The sequence below is a fragment of the Erpetoichthys calabaricus genome, chromosome 16 (genome assembly GCF_900747795.2).
Source record: "Erpetoichthys calabaricus chromosome 16, fErpCal1.3, whole genome shotgun sequence".
In the NCBI taxonomy this organism is placed as follows: Eukaryota; Metazoa; Chordata; class Cladistia; order Polypteriformes; family Polypteridae; genus Erpetoichthys; species Erpetoichthys calabaricus.
The window spans coordinates 61,093,733-61,113,468 of NC_041409.2; the positions used below are offsets into that span (position 1 = coordinate 61,093,733).

Sequence of the window (19,736 nt, forward strand, 5' to 3'; positions counted from 1 at the left end):
ATGGCTTTTTATCACCAAAACTTTGATGTAAAGATTAAGGAGGGACCTCACTTAAGAAACTGAGCCAAGCTTCAAAAGGCAAACCTACGTACAGACCTTTACAACAGAGCAACTCCTCGAAGAGAAAAATCACAAGGAGGATGTATAATGTTTTTTTTTTTTTAAGGTTCAGATGGAATTTTAATTTTCCTATGCAATCACAGTTTCAGAATCCAAACTGGACTTTAATCCCTTTAGCAGGAGGGCATACATCTCAAAACAAGATGGACAGTTATGCGCCAGTCTACTGGGGACTTCTAAAAATTCCAGAAGCACACAGCGCGGGACTTGGGAGGATCATCTGCACAGGAGCCAGCGCCAGGAAGGCTTCTCTTTCCGCAGATTGTCATGTACTAGCTCGTTTGGCCGACTGAGGTATTTGCTCTACATTTTTTGATTTACATCAACTTGAGACTTTTTTTTCCCCACCTCTCAGGTCTGCCTTTAAGAGAGAAGGCATATGTCAAATGGCAATCCAGTTACCCTGTAGCATATCAATTCTGGGGCTTACACTAATGGTTGAAAATTTGGAATCACACAATTAAGTATTGTTTATAGAAATTGGTCCTTTTTATATATTTAAAAAAAAAAAAAAAAAAAAAACACATCAAGGTTCTATTAAATTTATCATATAGCCAAAGCATTACTAGTTTTGCAAATGGCTATTATTGCTTGAAATTTGTAATTTGTTCACATATGACTGCAAGCCCAATTTTCATTTATTTATGACTTCAGTGCCCTAATCATTTAGCTAACCCTTAATTCTGTTTAAATGCTAACTGGTTATTAGAGAAACCCTTTTAATTGTATTAGCCCAGTTAAAACCCATTATCATGTTCAATAAAGCAAGTAAATGGTCTTTCCTTTGATTGTAAAGTACCAGCATTCCTAAAGTTTAGCTCGGAGTTCAAAAATGCCCAAAACAAAACAGCCGTCTGAACAAACATTAGTTGTCTGTTTTGTCTCTCTTTTTTTTGTAGAATGAAGATTATTTCATGTGACGCACTGAAAGAAACTGAAGATTTCATAAATTAGAGGATGAGGACATCAGAGTCTGTTTGACAAAGAGACATTACAGGTGCTCAGCTGGCTGCATTCGAAAATAGTTCACTCGAAATGCAGGTGTCATCTGCAACAGTGAAAAGACGAGTCTGGGATGCTGGCTTTAGAGGTGGCTCCTTTACTGAAGCTCTACATCTGAAACTTGCAAATAAAAGGAAACTGTCACAATGGGCAAAAGTTTAGAATCACCCAGAAATCCCCCACACCAAAGTCTGCATTAATTTTGCCCACGGAGGACCTATAAGAAGTGTCTTTGTCAAACTACACTCTGATGTTCTTAACCACTTGTGCAGTTACACACCCGCACCTTCCCCTTTTTTTTCCTACCCTGGTCAGGTCCAGTTTGCTCTCTTCTCTCAAGACTGCACTAGACACCTTTGCATGAAATATTCAAGTAATTGGCAATCTGCTGTAAGGAATACGAATCATTTCATAAAAATTGAACAGACTGACATGGTTCCTGGAAAACAGTTTTATTTTGACCAATTTTGAACCCAGAACTGAGCTTCGGGAATGCCAGTACTGTGTAACCCAGGAGAAAAACACTTTATTGAATAGAATAATAACCGGTTTCAGCGGTGCTAACACAATCACAAAGGTTCCTCTAATAACCAGTTAGCATTTAAACAATTAAGGATGAACTAAGAGATTAGGACACTGAAACCATGGCTCAATGAAAATGGGGCTTTGCAGTCATATGTGAATTTTCAAGCAGTAATAGCCACTTGCAATGTGTTTAAATCATTTTAATGGTAAGCAACAATTTCTATCAAATGCATGAAAATGTCTGGAGTGATCAAAACCTTTGAACACTAGTGTGTACAAATATATGAGCATCCCCAAGACTTCATGGAAAGCTGAACTCACACACAATTACTTTTATCCAGACATCCATAAAGAAAAAAGCCCCTAAAAAATATTGAGAGGCAAGACAAACAGCAGAGACAATTTGCTGACAAAGTTTGCTATTGGCTGGATTGCATCATGCAGGTTTAGGTTCCTAGCTAAGCCACTCCTGGGGAAATCAAAAAGACTGGATTTGTGTTGGAGGAGAAACGTACAGAATTTCTGTGGGAGGATCACACTGCGTTACCATTTTATACAGTGCTTTGGTGCACAGGTTTTAAAATGTGCAAAAAAATAAAAATAAAATACAAAAGTAACCCTTTCTTGTTTAAACAATTTATTGTAATTTATCTATCCATGTTCTAAACTTGTGGTCCTCAGTAAAGGACCACGAGGACCTGAAGTATAACATAAAAGGCAGAACCAAAGCCTTAATGGGTCTCCAGTACATCAGAAGGAACATTCACATCTATATTCCAATCAACCTAACCCATGAACATATATGCTACCTTGGAGGCAACCAAAAGTACGTACACATCCATCCATATCCTGAACCCAGTCAGTCAAATTATAGCACAGTAGATACCCAAAACCTATCCTGGGAGCACTGGACAAAAACAGACACCAACCCTATGGGAGCACAAACTCACTTTTCAAGGAGGAGAAGCAGCTGAAAAGTGTCAAACCCCCTTTACCGTCCACCGCACCCCCACACATAAATACAGGCATAAGTCCACATTCCTGAAAGCCAATTCAGCCCTTAGCAGTGGCCAATCATGATAAACAAACCTGGCTGGCATCCATAAGATTGACTCTCCATCGCCGAATCTCTGCACAAGTGACCTCACTGCTACACAAGCTCTCGTTTTAGAAATGCTCAGTTAGAGAACTTCAAGACGATGTTCACATTATATCTGACTTGGAGAGTCCGGACATGGAATGTGAAATACCAATATTCTTCTCCAGTCCTTACTACTTAATACCAAAACAGTCTCTCCAAGATAAAGATCAATTTGTGGAGGCAGCATGGCATATTCAGATTGGACTAAACGCTACCTATTGGCATTTCCTTCAGATAAAATATAAGCTGGCAGTGCAAGACAAACCGATCTCTGCAAAAAACGCCACCCTGCAGGTTCACAGCTCATTTAATACACTTGCACTTTATGGCGTCATTGGGACCTTGCATAAAAAGGTCATGGGAGCTGACCAACAGAGGGGGACTGATGGCATTTCTAGATATCTACAGTATCGCAGATCTGATTTAAGCAAAGCATGAGCCAAAGTCTGCTGCCTTAACTCGGCTAGTCAGTTCCCCAAACCTGCAACGACAATTGCAAGCAATGTGCAAATGCATTCTTTTTTTGTCCGAGTATGTCAATGCATTATACAAATTTACATGCACACACACTAGATTTTAAACTTGCCTTACAGTGTATATACAGTGTTTAACTGTACACATGATCGCTATCATTATTATTATTATTATATATATTAATTATATACACACACACAGAAACAAAACATACTACATTTTACACATCCTACAACAGTATGACATAAAATATACGTACACAATAAGAAACCAGGCAATGCTTGGATGCTCATCACCACTGGGGTAGGGACTCTGATCCTAACACTCACCAGACCCCTAAGCGACCCAAGCAGCCACAGTCTAGACATTAGCATGGTCATCCTGTGCGAGGGCAGCATGGTCACTACATTATAATAGGCTGGCAAGCATGAAGACCATCAGGCCTTTCGAAACCTATGACCAGAGATCAAATTACATTAGTTTAAGGGTGGGATCCCAAACAGAAAATGGGACCCTCCAAACTCAAAACAAACCTCCAAGGCCCCTGAGTCAGGTATAACTGAAGCTGGCAGTCACTTTGTGCTTGCTTTACACACATGCCATTCAAGTTTTCTCAAGTCCAATTATATAGACACTGGCGGCACAGACACCATCAAAGTGGGGCAGACCAACCATGTGCCTGCAGATTTCCTTATAGCCCCAAAGATTTGACTCAAGCGGCTGTACATCCAACATACAAGAGAACTGGCTGTTCACAAAGCAAATGTCATCACAGGTTTTAATCTCACTTTGCCTAGCCTCAGTTTCACTCGCCCAAAACTCAATTTCACTGTCTTGGCAGCAGCAAAAAATAATTATTAAAAAAAAAAAAAAAATCCATAAAAATCACACATGCTCCATTTCAAAGTGGAGGAAGAACAAAAAAGGCTTGTACATGAATAATTTCTGTCAAATTGGCTATGCAAGGGTGGCATCGGAAGGAAAGAGGAAGCAGAAAATGTATCCAATGTGATCTGTAAAGGATCCGACTGCAATGGGCTGCTTTTCCCAAGGTTACCCTGTCAGGATTTTTGCATGTGCAATTTTGCTGCCCTAGGCTTTCGCAGCTAGCAGCCTACTGCGCCGAGTTGCTCCCACAAGTATCGAATGACACTTCTTCTCCCTAGCGAGCCCTGGAAGAAAGAGGATGCTTTAATGTTGCGGAGGCTCTTGCTGCCCTTTCCTTTTTTCCTGTCTGGTGCTCTCACTTCAGAGACCCGACTCCATTACCTTGCCAGCAACAAAAAAAAAAAAAGCCCTGTATGCTTACATTAGAATGGACAATGAAGCATGGCTTTCACTGTCACCACAGGCCAAACTATTGTGGAGATTTTTGGAATCCCCAACTGACAACCAACTCTGACACTCAAGGTGCCCCAGAAATCCTTCCATCTATCAGGACAAGTTGGGGACTTTTTTAAAAACCATGCCAGTTGCCAAGGACATAGATGTCTACTGAGGGCACAGCTGAGCAAGTCTGCCAGTCTTAGCCCCCTGGTTTAACACTTCACAGCAACAGGGAAAAAATGACAAAAAGGGACAATCTGGCCCTCCAGTCTGGAAAGTTAACCAAGAGATTGCACATTACAGAAGTCAGCTACTACAACAAACATTCCAAAAGTGAGCGGAATTGGTGGAGGATAGCTCTGTATGGGGTGTGCATGTTCTCCACACGTCCGTGTGGGGTTTTAATCCAAGCAGTCTATTGTTCCTCCTAAATCCATAGCACGTACAGTTTAGCTTAACTGGCAATATTATAGTGGTTTTGTATAAGCGACAGTGGTGGTGTGCCAGTGACGGATGGGTGCGCTGATCCCTACGATTGACTCCTGTGCTTCATAACCTTAGGGAGGATTAAATAAATAAATAAATGGATGGATGGATAACTGGATGCAAAAAAATGACAAGCTTACAGATGAGACAACAGGACTCTGCACTTCTGTTCTAAACTCTGCCACAACTATGAACACATTGTTTTCTATTTTAGCCCCACTGCAAAGTCTCTACACACACCCACAGTGTGTGCTCATATACAAAGAGGCTCATTTGTATAAAATATTCTAAAAAGGGGCATTTTGATCTGCGCCATCGACAGTTAAGGATTTGTTTAATCAATCAAACCTAAAAAATACACACAACAAAAGGATGGTGCATTTCAAATGCAGATGGAGCTGACCTCTCAGTGCTTCACATGGGAACATCGGCAGCGGGGACAAGAGACGAGCTCCAATACCAGGGGCCCAGTCAAGCAGGACAGCTCTGTTCAAGGCAGACAAGTGACGGCTTGGTCACTGCACAGACGGCCAAACAAAAAGCCACGGCAGACACGTTGACACTCTTATCCAGGCCAACACTATTTTGTACCGAGGGCTAGGCTAAGCTTCAACCAACCACAACTTGTGCCATAAAAGAGCGACGGGAGCGTCACAGTTTCACGCGACACCTGCCATCTACAGCAGCAAATTTCACGCGACTTGGAAAATTTCCAAACCTGACAAGTGGGCAGAAACGGCCGACTATGTTTTCTACCATCATTGATTGGAGGGGGGAATATTACAGGACAAAAGAGATGGGGGGGAGAAAGAGACAAGGACATTTAAGATTGCATATCGAAATGCTTTATTTAAAACAAAGGCCCGGTCTTTTTATTTTTAAGTTTGGATTGGCAATGGAGACCAGAATGCCAAACAGTAGATAATCGCCTAGGGTCAAAATAGATTTCTGGAATTTACAGGGAAACGTATGGGGGCGGGTTGGGGGGGGGGGGGGGGGGGGGGGGGGGGGGGGTGAGCAGCAAAATGGAGCTCAGCAACCCTGTGCAGAAGTGTGGAGACCAAATAAACTGGCTGAAGTGAGGCCTGGCATTAGATAGGTGCTGCTGGGATTATAAAGATGGAGAACAAATCCATCCCTCTCCCTCTCTCACCCCCACCCACTCCTCCCCTTTTCCATTATTCTTCATCTGGTTTAAAGACTAGATTATACCTTTTGTTCAGACTGATCTTCCCAGGATCAGAATTTACAAAAGAAAGCCAGTTGGGGGGACAGGGTGAGGTGAGGGGAGGGGTGGTGGGGGCAAAAAGGGATTTGTGGAGAACACTCTTATCCTTGTACTTGGTGATATTGGGGGGGGGGGGGGGGTGAATTCAATTTTAGCTGTTCAATCGCATGTAGTAAAGTGGTCAAAGTAACACCATTCCCAACAAGGCACTATATACACTGGCTTACAGCAAACTGCACTCCAGGACTACATTAACTTCAGAAGCAATCCCTCACCCTTAATCGGATGTTTTTTTTCCAGATACATCATTATGCAAGGGGCTATACAGAAGGGGGGAAAAAAAAGTCACGTGAAGGGCTCCATGATGCTGCTCACAATACACTGTATCAAGTCTCTCCTTCTAAATGCTGCCTCGGGATGGAGGAGCACGTAGAACAAGCACAAAGTGGTCTGTGACCGGGCATGGCACCTCCACAAAGAGATGAAAAGAAGCTAAAAGGCTTACTCTTTTGGACATTCACCGCATTCAGCCTAAAAACTCTAGGGTGAGTGAACACAGCTTTGGCTTGTGCCAGCACACGACAACAAGAGGGTAAGTTCGTCTCATGTGGTCCCCCGCACCCCCCCACCTCCGAGCCGCACGCAAAGCGGGATCAGATGTCAGCAGACCTATTTTTAACCCGTTTTCTCCGAAGCGCTGACTTCCCAACATTTTGGTCCAATTAAAATCTGGCTGCTTCTCTCACAGAAACAAGTGGCAAATGGGCTCTAAAGAATATGCCAAGTGGGGTGTTGGTAAAAATAAATAAATATGTTTCACTTGAGGTGCCTCTTCACCCATCTACCCACTCGCCACGCTACGCACCCTCGCACAGAATGTTCTGTTACCAGGTGAATAAGACAGGACAAGCACAGTGTTTGCTTTTAAAAGTTTCACAAACAAATGAAAACGCCAAGACAGGGCAGCGTCAACTATGGGTCAAGAGCCCCTCCCATGGAGTAAGGCACAACAGAACACCCTCACAAATGGATTGAGAACAGAACCTAAGACTGTCTAAAGGGTCATATAGCACCTTACATTGGAATAGCCACCACCGAAGCACAAGGTGCTCAAAAATTTGCTCCTTGCTGGGTGCAAGCATAACTTACCATGTGGCGTGTCCCTTTCCCCTCACATGCTGCTGGCTACACCTGCTTTTTATGCATTTGGTCCCTTGTAATGCATTCTTGACCACACTGCTGCCATGCCAACCAGAAGAAATTAACATAATACAAGTGGCAACTCCTGCCTGTGCTGCAGCTGACTAACTGAAGAGCGCAAACTGCACCGAAGAGTGCACTGCTTTATTGAGCTTGAGCTTTTATCTTGAAAATTTGGGGGCTAAATACATGCCACATTAGTCCGTTTTCTCATTGCCTGTAGGCCTAAGAGCTGCCAGCTCACTTACCAGGCACAGCACCTTATCAGACCGTCCTTACCTTTACCCGTAAGTACACGTACAGCTACACTTCTTCAGACGCTTTAGCCCGAATGTCTGAAAGAAAAAGTGCACCTCTCCCAGTACCCAAGATGGAGCAAAAGCGGGACAAACAGCATACCCGCTTATTCAGCTACTGTGCTGGTAAACTCGATTAATAATCATGGCTCTTACTAACTAACAAAGATTACTCCTTAACAAGAGGTGCTATTAGTTTAAACATACATAGAAGGAAACATAGGCATCTAAATGTAGGATGCATCATCCCATTTCAGTGTCCTCCGCTTCAAGACCGAGATGCTACCTTGTCATCATCGCTTCACCCAATCTTTGGTAAAGGAGAATCTCCACAAATGGTGGCCCAAGTCAGTCCCTTAAATATACTAAAATTAGGCTAAAATGTACCCGTTAACATTTCATGAAAACATGATCTTAACACATCTCAATAGTTCTTAGGAATTCTGCACTTTAAAGAATAATGTTGTTTAGTGTCCCATCCTTTGTTTTATTAATTCTCTGCCACCTAAATAGTTCAAGGTGTCCGTTTCCTTTGCTGTTAACCAGTCCATAAGCATATACCTGGAGTCCTCGCTTCACCCCTGTGGCCTTGTCACGTTTCAGCTCATCTCTGTAGCCTCAACCGTCATAATGCTGTAGCTCTGAGCTAAGCAGTGGGCCAGTCAGCTATGCATTTATATTCTATAATCACTAGACGTGGAATCTGAGAACACATTTTCATGCAGAGCAACCTACACTCCATAAAATAGGCCAGGATTTAATGAATGTCAATGCCAAAAATGGCACATCTCTGGAATTGCTAGAAACATATTTCAATAATTCACAGCTGCCAGGAACCTTAAAATGGGGACCTCAGATTGGATATAAAATCCATGGCAGTAAGAGGTCACTGCCAATGAAAGCGGTGGTTTCACCTAGGTTATGAGAAATATGGATAAGACTGAACCCTGCACAAGCTCTCTCATCCAGTCTATTCCAGGTCATTTTCTAATGGGGGGGGGAAATAGGGTGGAACATATCTCATATTCAAGAAGTCCTTCGATAAAGGTTTGGGTGCAAGCATGGAGTGTTAAAATGCAAGGTGGTAGTGAAGGAAGTAGGTCGTTTATTGGCCCATCAGGGTTTGAAATGCCAAGTTGCTGGAACAAGTCCGAGACTGCTCTCTCTGACTCGAGTCCCCCACCTGTGCCAGTGTATCGCAACTCTCCCCATATCTAGCGGTTTCCTTCCAAATAAACCCAAAAACAGTGGACGAATTCTTTACTAGTGTTGCACAAGACAGAAAATGTCCCCACCACAGGGCACCCCCTTCAGGCCATATGTGGACTGAGTAGGTTTTTTCACGTATCAATAGCAGCCTACCGGGGTCTGCACATTCTCAAACAGTCTGTGCAAGTTATCTTGAGGTATTTTGGTATCGTCAAACATCTAAAAAAAATGAGGTGTTCATTTAAAATCAGCATGGTATGAGAAAATGGGCACATATACCTTGGCATCAAATGTAGAATTGGTTACTGGGATGCACACTGTGATGCTACTTCACTATGGCTATGTAATAAAGTTCATACAACAGATGGCACCCTAAACTTTCCATTGCTCAACTAATTAAATGGCAAAATCGACAGTACAGCCAACTAAAGAAGACATAAAGGGAGTAGGGTAAAGAATTTAGCTCTATCAATCCATCTTCTGAACCCAAAGAATGGAATTCACAGCCAGGGAAAGCTGGAGCCTACCGCAGAAGACAGAGTAGCTCTCACTCCACAAAACTGTCCAGGAAATTTATCCTGGATGGAGTGCCAGTATATCACAGGGCACACTCTTGCCTTGATGGCTGTAGGCCACTTGTCTTTAGGATGTGAGAAGGAAGTCCACGTAGATAGTGAGCAAGCCAAGGTTAACTAACAACCTCTTGTAGAAGTGCGGCTAGCATGCTGAACTGAAGTGTTTAAGTTTACATGAGAAAACATGAAATGGGCCTTCCCAGTTGTATCCAAAATTGACTACACAAGAAATGAAAAAATATATATATATTATATTCAGAAACATTTCAACCCTTTAAAAACTACTATTTGATAGCTAGTTCTGACAACTTAAAATACTTACTGTATAGGTTAAAACTTTACAGCAAAACAAATGACAGAAGAAACATACAATAGGTAAGACTGCTGTTATTGCCAAATTAAGTGGAGCTCATTTTGTGTCTCACATACATACCCCTCCGCATAGCATGCCATTTACTTTCTGTTACACTTTACATTATGTATAGGGCACCATCAAGGCAATTGTTTTTCTTGTTCTTGTGCATGAGAAACACAAAAATCAGCACAATGCCACATCTGTAACCAACACAAGAAACTCAACAGTGGGAAGAGGTAAGAGGCACGTCTGTGTGTGAAAACGTGACTTTAAAAGAAGAGATGACAACCCCCCATGAGTGACTGTACAGGGCTCGGATGTACCCACAGTCCCCTGGGTGTTTGTTTCCAGCCTTGTTCCTTTCTAATTTCAAACAAGTTCAGCGGTCAAGTGGGAATTAAACTAGCCATGTAATAATGTACTTTAATTATCACTCTCAGCCGCTGAACACCTGCACTCATACAGAGGCGCGGGCATGATGAAGAAAAAAATCTTAAACACGGCATTATTAGTGTATGACTATTAATAAAAAAATTAAAAAAAAGAAAAACTCCCCACCACACACGTGAATAAGCTGCATATGTTGGACGAACAACAAAAAGGTAGTGCTGAAAATAAGAGCGCGGGAGAGATGGACACACTGGCTTATTAGGCACATGGGACACACATCAAGAGGCTACCTTCTACCCTGAAAACGTATCCCATCTGTGTGCAGAAGGGCTTTAGCATCCGTCTGTTTCACAGGGGATGGCATAAGGGCCGGTTCTAATTAGTCAATACAATTGCACTCACCGGCACACAGCTGGCAGGCACGAGGCCAGAGTGCTTACCCAATAGGAGACATGTTTTCGGAAGCCAAGAAAACATATGCTTGGTGATTTCATTTGTCAGAAAGAGGGTCTGCCTGATTAGCGTCTGAACACTTACTCATGGCCTGTAGGCAAAGTCAACACAATCCAGCAACACATTGAAGGTAAGAAAGAGTGAAGTTTCACGACTTTAGCCATGAGAAAAATAGACCACATTAAGAGTATGCTATTGTAGTCACAAAGCTGTATGTTATTATCCAAGGCCAGTATCATGCTATGGACTTTAAACTATAAAAACACAAGTTCAAATCAACACCCACCCCTGAGATAGCTATTTAACTGGCCCAGCATCAACTTGAAGAAATATGACCATCGCTGGGCACTTTTGACTTGTATAATGCTTTGGACAAAAAAAAAAAAAAGCATCAAATAAACTGAATGCCAACATAAAATCCAAACCAGCATTTGTCCAAGGCTGAGCACTTCCCACTTCCTCCTCTACATTATAAAAGGTTTTTTTTTTTTTGTCCAATCCTAGCAGGAGTTATTGGAGAGGTTGGGGGAATTGTTCTGCAATATCTAACCGCACTTTCGCCCTTTCACTCACACATATCTAGCGATGTGTACATAATTGCATCACATCATCACATCCATTTCTGCAGTCATGGAGCCACAGAGTAACACAGAATACATCACGATGTCAGACACGAAGACGGATGCCAAAGGAACACAGGAAATCCAGTGCTGACCCAACTGGTACAGCAGTAAAGGCGCTTCCCCAACGAGGAAGGAGGACGAGTGTCATTTCCTGCACCTCAAAAATGCCTCAAGTTAGCCCAAGCCAAAAAGCATATGATCCAAACCAAAGGGCTTTCATGTATTAAACACAGCTTTCTCACCTCAGGAAACACTGAAATTAGCCAGTTACAAATTCCATCCAAAATGAAGCTACTACATGCTCACTGTTTCCACATTTCAACAAGTGCCTCAGTGCTCTAAGGGGGGCACAAGAACATAGATGATGAAATGAGGAAATTGTGGCAGATTCCCAGTTGGCATGGAACAGTTAACTTTTTAGAAAGCGAGACCAGTCGGCTGGCACACAATAGGTCATGTGGTTTCCTGCAGTTTGATTTACATGAGGCAAGAAGTCCAACGGCACTCGCTAGGTTACACCAACATCGTCCAGCCATTCTAAGCCCTAGGCGACTTCGTACCGTACTGGGGTGTGCCAAATGTAAGCCTGTCCTAACACACACACACACACACACACTTTGGGAGGTGGGAGGGTGACATGGTGAGGCGCCATTCTGGCCAGGGTGTACCAATTCCCATAGGCTTAGGAACATCTAAAAATGCCCAAATGTGCCCATGCCAACTCCAAAGCAGCATTCTAGATTAATGTTCAGTTGAGTAATGGCTCCACCAAAGAGGGGCATATTGTCACAGGACAGAGCTGTTGCCGCAATGGCACGGAATATGAGGAAACCAAAGTGGTTCTCCGCAGCTTATAAGAAGGCTGGGGTGGCACGAGCCAATATGACAAGATGTAAATGGGCTTTCAAAATTAGACTGAAATCCAGAAAACTCTGCAGCTGCCTGTGCTCCAGCGGCCACCTTAATGACATACTGACTGCAACTGAAGCGAAGCCTGCCAGACAAATTCCAATTTGTTGGCACATCTCTCCAGGTGAGTGGGGTATGAGTGGCCACCTAGAAACTCCCCAGCCCCAATTCCCCTTCCCTGGCTAGACTAAGGTCAGTTTAAAATATTTCACCACAAAATGCTGGAACATGAAGTAACAACATAAGTTTCATCTATGTGGTTTACACTAGTTTAAAATAAAATTACATTTACTCACAACAAAGATGGAGAAAGGGGGTCATCTAATTTGCTTTACCACTGCAGCTGCAACATGATGGGAGTATTTATAAACGCAAACATGTCCAACTCATCAAACCCAAGTCCCAGAGGACACCTTGCAAAAAGTACCTCCCACCTAAAATTTGGGGGTTGCACATAATTGGTTACTAAAGGAACATTAATCTGTTTCCTAGCAACCTCCTACTATCCTCCAATAAAGTATGACTGAAGCTGTCATTTAGCCTTGAAGTACTATGCGGCTCCATCTAATGCAAGGCTCAAACTGCTATTACTGCCAGCAAAAGGGTAATTTTCACAGATAAAGTGTATGCTGCCGAGAAACACTTCCAATTGTAGACAATAGTGCCAGAAGGAGCCCTTTACTTGGACAGTGCTGTAAAGATAATAAAATAAGCAGAAAGCATTCATCAGTTGCAGTAGTATCGAATGATGCTTCAGAGCAGTCACCTTTAGGAAACTGGAGGTAAATAGACATTTTAAAAATATGCTGTAGTGCTTAAGGGATATGGAAAAGGCATGATCAATGCGAAAGGGAACATTCAAGCAATATAGGTGTCGTATTACTGGATGTCGGAGGGAGAAAAAAAAAAAAAAAAAAAGTGCCGACTATTGTAATAAGAGGGAGAGAGGCTTGAAATGCCCCCTTCATCGGAATGCCACAGTATTTACAGTTAGCCGACAGCACGTCACCCAACAAGAGCCACACTCATCACTTGGGGCCATTTCTCACTTGTCTAATTGAAAGTTGCATTTTACGCATACAATGGTGTGCATAGGCACCAACAGGCTGGTCAACAAAGGCGAAAAACAAAACACAAAAGGGAGGTGAATATGCGAGGTGTCCTGTAGCACACGTACGCAAAGTGTTCGCCTGTGGCATACTTCGCTCCCACATTAAACAAGCCAGCTCACAGAGCACTAAAACAGAATGGAGCAGCCTACCACAGCACTGCCACCACTTTAATATTCAAATCAAAATATTAGTAAATGTTCACAAACATGAAAACAAGCAAAATATTACAAAAGCAGATTTAAACTACAATGACCCATAAAAGAGTTAAACGGAGGAAAGAGATACAGAAACAAAACAAACTAGGTAGAGTAATCACAAACATGTTTAAAGGTGTATTCTGAACCAATAGTCAAGGGCAAGAGGAGACAGCCAAAGCAAAAAATACAGTTAAACTCAATGTAAAACTAAACTTATGGGAAAGGGCAGCAGAGTGACACAGTCTGCAGCAGTCCTGCCTCAAGAGCGAAGGCCTAGACAGCACGAGGACAGAGTCCCCCCCTTCTGTTGATTAGTTCAGTTTCTTTCCAAAATGTCAAAGACCAGTTCACCATTTACCATAAGCTGGTAAGGTATACCACCACAACATCTAGGATGGGATGTTGCCTTGAGCTAAATGCTGCTAGGAAAGCCACAGCTCCAAAAGGGCAATGTAACAAATTAAGTGTGACCTGGAAAAAAGCAACTCTCCCATAAATTCTAGCTGTTAAAAGATAGATATAGATAGATACGTTATTAATCCCAAGGGGAAATTCACATTCTAATTCTAATGCATTCTAAAAGCCAATTTAATAAAGAAATATAAAAATAACCCACTACCACACCAAAACATCATGATGAGTTGAAAATCTCAATTTGCACACTGCTGAATAAAGGCAAGGGCAATGCTGCCAGTTGTGCTATCCACCTAAGCCGATTACTATATATGACCTGTGAGAGATCCCCACCCTCGTAACGGAAACACGCACATCTCTCCCAATACACACCTTCAAGTCCATAATCCAATTATGTTCAAGCATCTGACCCCACCCCAGAGGTGCTGGGTATTAGCCCTACATCAAGTCGCAAAATGTCAAGAGTCAGGGCTTCCACAAGCAAGGTTACCCAAAGAGGTCTTCATTCCCAACATCTACTAGGGTACTTTACATTTCAGGGACAAGCCCACGTCTAGCTGCACACTACGCCATGTAAACCAACTCCCCATTTCTTCCCGTCAGGATTCATGGAGGAATTTTTCCATCAGCCAAGGCTATAATGTTTCCTTCCACACCACACTAGCCTGCATGTTCTCAATCACTCGACGCACTCTGAAAACGTGCATACTGGTGTAGTTTCAGGGCCTGAAGTTTATTTAGATCTGAAGAATGCAATTCTAAAACCCGAACCTGATGCAAAGAGAGGAGCAGTCTGCACAAACCAGCCACTATGCAGCAATTCCCAGACAGTCAACTAGGCAGCAGTGCTAGAGCACACACTAGCATGCCGAAGTCAAGCTTCTCCAATGCCTTTGAACACAGACGTGGCCGAGCAGCACTTTCAGGAGCTGCATGCTCTTACTGCATTGGTAATAGGCTGATGACAGGACAAGACAAGCAGCTCAAACTCTGGCATATTAAATATGAGAAACGGGACCAAAAAGAAATGACACCTCTTGAAAAGTAAAACTGTCCACTCGTACAGTCAGACAGGAAAAGGCACAAGGACAGGCAAGTATCCAAAGAAAAAAAAAGAGCTTAAGAAAGACACTAAACAATAAATATGGAAGACCTCCAGACAGACTAAAAAATTATATGCATGATTGCCAGCCAATAAAGACAGGAAAATAAACAAAAAGCATGCATATGATTATAGAAGTAAAACAAGAGTCCAAAACACTTTTGTTTTTTGTTTAAAGCTAGGACATACAGCATATCTGTGCAGTGGAGTTGGCAAAACCCACAAACATCTTTTGAACATTGCCATAGCTGTTGACCGCAGAAACCTTAATACAGGGGCGGGCAAATTCAGCCCAGGCTACAGGTTTTACTCCAGCCAATCAAATGACCCCATGCTAAACTAACCCATTGCTCAGTGCTCTTTTAAAGTCTTCTACAAGTGAGTGCAGAGAAGTCATCCTGTAGAGATCACTCGTATGTTTTAGTCTTTGCAGTTCATGGCTCAAATGAAATAGTACACTATGATGTTCACCACAAAACGTATGGACAACATGAGCAGCCCTAGCATGTCTAAAATAATACAAATGTAAACAATATTTTAGAGCATTCCAAATGTTCTTTTATAGGAGGCACTGAAAAAACAAAAGTAGAAATATCGTATGTATGGAGTTCCATCACAAGGTCAGCATAGCTGGAAACTATCAGACTGGCATTAGAGGCTCTCTGGGAAAGAGTCTGCACAGCCTTACCCTAACAAAACCAGATGCGGCTCACCAGTCTAGCCAGACTGGAGATGAAGCGGGAAGTGGTGAGAATAAGCTGGACCTGTATTCCTGAACCAGGAAGATAAGCAATTATCATTAATAAGGGCCAGTCTAAACCAAAATTGAAATCGCAACATAAAAAGGCTGGGATCACAAAGCAGCTATTAAAAGCATCTCTTACTGCATACAGGAAAAGCCATGAAAAGCTGAAAAACAATGTCTGACTTCTATTTCTGGTCAGGTCAGGATATGATAAACAAACAGAAAAGCTAAAGCTGCCTATTCTCACCAGCAGGTTCGAGTCAACACAGATAGTTACTGCACAAGCTCACCCATCCGTGTGCACACATGCAACTGTGACCTACGTCCCTGTGCTCCGACTGTGTAGGAATAAAGTTGAAAGTCTGATTAACTTAGAACAGTGTAGCATGGATTTCCATTAGGCGGCAGTGCTCCTCCACATGCAGTAATCCCACAGAATACTTCGTAAGACATACAAGTGTGATTCAGAAGTGGCAAGAGACCTCAAATTGGCATGGCTTCCCCCAATACGAGAGGCCTTAACAGCCCACCAACTATCCACTACTCTAAGATAATTTTGATTGTTCAATATTGCTGTACTTGGAAAACAGACAAATTCTACACCTTTGCAGGCAGTGTGGTTTTTTAAATCCGGCCCCTAACAAATACAGGTATTAAATAAAATGTAACTGTATATACATTTTTTGCATTATAAACAACAAAACAAGCAAAGGGCAGTAATATGAAGCCATTTTACAGAATAAAGGAGCAGCACTGCCTTCTTTTCAGGCGACTAGTACAATGTCAGATTTCTAGCTGGAACCACTGACCATCTTCCTTGAGCATTGTACAGCCATCAGTACCACAGTCCTGTTCACTTCGTTTTCCAGGGTAGACTACTGCACCTCCTCAACCCAGTTGGGTCCAGGGATTCCCATATTATTGGATCTGTAGCTCTTACCAGACGGGAAGTGTATATGTGCACGCTATACAGTAACTGGACACATCTGGCTAAACTCCTGCAAATATTCTCCAAACTCCAACTCGAACTACACGCATTAGACATTAATTGTACGGAATTGGAAACCCCAAAGTCAACACCCGGAAAAATCGGTTTAGCATGAACGACTACAACATTCTTTGTATGCTCATTCAAAGGAAACCAAATTGAGCACAGTAACTCGGCACGGTTTAAGATACATGGGAAGCACTCACCGGCCAGGCAAACTGGAACGGGATGACGACCTTGCCAGCTTCGGCAGCCTTGTTCTGCAGGTGTCTGCTGCCGACGCCGCTGCTCTTTAATGAAATAGTATTCCCACCAATAACTTGAGTAGATCCCGACCCGAAGGTGCACGGGCCGTCGGTGGCGACATTCGCCTGGTATTCCTTGAGACAGACCTTGATGTAGGTGTCGCACTCGTCGCGGGTGCAGCGGCCCTCCAGGGAACTCCGCTCTCCGTCGCAACATTCTCCGCTTGCCAGCTCGCCGTTCTCATTGATCACGCTGATCATCTGCAGCTCGAAATAACCAGCGCACTGGGCCACCTGGAAAGACAAGGCAGCACAATATAAAAGGTTGGCCCCAAACACAAACTGACAGAAACCCGTGATTGGTTTATTTTGCCCTAGTCCCTCAACATTTGAAATGCAGTTGGAAAACGAAAGAGGCGAGCATTGCGGAGGAGCAAGCAGTGAAATCCAAAAATGTGTTCACGGAAAAAAAAAATCTTAACGTACACAAATATAAGCACGTATTCTGTGCGAAAATATAACGAAGCAGTAGATCAACCCCAAACTGACCGGTCTGAGGCAATTACTACACAAGCAAAAGTGTCGCCGTCCCATCCAGAGCTGGCTCTTGACTTGCGCCCGTACCCGTCGATTAAGCTCCAGAAAAACCGGACTACGAAAATGACAGATTCGTTTCTCAGCGGCTAGCATTTTATAAACTGCAGCTTTATAGTCTACTGTAGATACAAAAAAAAAAACTGAACCAAAATAATAGCATAGACAGTTAAGACGACGGACTCTACGAAAGAACTGAAATATCGTGTTTACCATACAGCGCCAGTAAAGACAGGCTGTAAGAGCGCACTTGTCTGGGAATGAAGCTGCGGGATTAGAAAAAAGGAAAGAAATGGAAAAAAACAAGTCTCCTAAGTTAACTACAGTGAAGGAAAACAGAAAACAAGTAATTATCTCCGACATAAATTGTATCCCTGAATGTTTTTAGCACACAAGCCAATTTGGACTAAAGGGGAAGTTCAATAAGGAATGAGATATTTCGCAAATCTTACAAAAAAAAAAAAAAACTTCCGAACACAATAGTGTTGCTGTTTAAAGGTACGCGTGTCTCGTGAAATTGGACTTGCACGCAAAATGAAATCGCGTTACTCCTACAACCTACACACGTCAAAGGGTACTGCGCTCTTCCAAGTGGATCAGCTTTCAGGTTTCTTATTAAAAAGGGCAGGAGAAATATCCAAGGCAAACGAAGTTTCCCATTAAGGTAAAAAAGTGAATGCCAAGGAAATGGAACTCTGAATGAGGATGACGGTTTGAGACTAAATGCCGCATACGAATAAATAAATAAAAAAAAAAATTACTGTTCGTGACATTTGCTGCAATGTTTAAAAGCAACGTCAAAAACAAACGCTGTGTTGAAGCGCTGGCAAAGAAGTGAAAAGGAAACCAGTGTCGCGTAAATAAAATATGCATTTACTTTTTTAATATTTAAAAGACTAGTGTCACTCGCTGTGCTGGTGCAACTGGACAGAATGTTCTTCATATTAAATATTAAAATGTAATTAAAGTTAGAACGGGGGTTCCAGGCAGACAGATATCGCTAAGAACGAGCTTCCCAATTTCACTTGATGCGTGCAGATGGCTTGAGCGGACAGCAGGACGGCAGCCTGCTCAAGTATCCACAACCTGCCGACCACCTTCTTCCACGCGAACTGTTTGTCAAGACGATGCAAGCTTGGCTCGACACAAAGTTGCCGTGGCTGCAGAAACCGCCGCGACGTCTGACGCTAGAAAGTTGCGGTTCACGTTGCACGAGGTGCGCTTCTCTTGCTTACCTGGCCCCACAAAGAAAACAGCGAGCACACGATTAGGAGGCAATTAACCCAGATACAATTCCACATGCCTCCGCTTTATTAGTGGGTCATCAGAAACAAGTGAAGGGGTGCAGCACTGCCGTGGAGCGCCGACAGTCTCCTGTGCTCCGGACATGCAAGGTTCAACAACTCCGTCCGTGTCTCAGTCGTAGAGCCAAACAGAAGATGCCAACAGAAAAAAAAGAAGCAGCGACAGCAACACCCCAAAGAGAACAGCAGTGGTCCAGAGCCGCAGCCGTCAAATCGCTGCACAGCAACTGAAGAGCGCCTAGCTGCTATGCGTCACCTGAAGGCAAGAGTGCCGGGAATAGACAGCCCATCCAACCATTCAGCGGTCGAAGTGCCTCGTACATGTTAATGAGACGGTTGGGAGCCAATGAGCAACGCTTGTGGGCGGATCCGCTCGGATCAGCAGGCTCTTTGTGAGTGAGTATGTGTGTGTGTGTGTATAATTGTATATATGTATATGTGAGTCCCTGTCCTCGCGCTCTCGTTAGCTCAGAGCACGCAAGTTATTTTACCAACTGAAATTAAAGCTAAAGGACGCCGAAAAAAGAAGAACGGGACATGCGACCAGAAGTAGGTGTCGATTTGCTGCACGCAGTCTATCCGTTTTCAAAAGGACGAAGCTAATGTGCCAATACATTCACAATTTTGTCCTTTCACTAACACCGTTTCAAGGACACACTAATTCACAATTTGAATTGTTATCGCCCATGGGTGCAAACGATTTCCAATAGGTACGCTTATTCT

At 43.0% G+C, this 19,736-nt stretch overlaps 1 protein-coding gene across 3 annotated transcripts in view; it reads right to left on the bottom strand.

The window, feature by feature from the left end:
* jag2b (jagged canonical Notch ligand 2b) overlaps positions 1-19,315 on the bottom strand; it is a 63,778-nt gene extending 44,463 nt beyond the window's left edge. The window contains exons 1-2 of one of the 3 annotated variants that reach the window (XM_051919951.1): positions 18,945-19,315; positions 17,077-17,409 (exon numbers count right to left, since the gene is read on the bottom strand). In XM_051919951.1, coding sequence (XP_051775911.1) covers positions 17,077-17,409; positions 18,945-19,010 — 399 coding nt within the window. In that variant the 5' untranslated portion in view covers positions 19,011-19,315. The remainder of the gene's footprint in view (positions 1-17,076; positions 17,410-18,944) is intronic. The other 2 variants (XM_028822261.2, XM_028822264.2) reach the window with 2 other exon arrangements.
* Between the last annotated feature and the right edge of the window lie 421 nt (positions 19,316-19,736).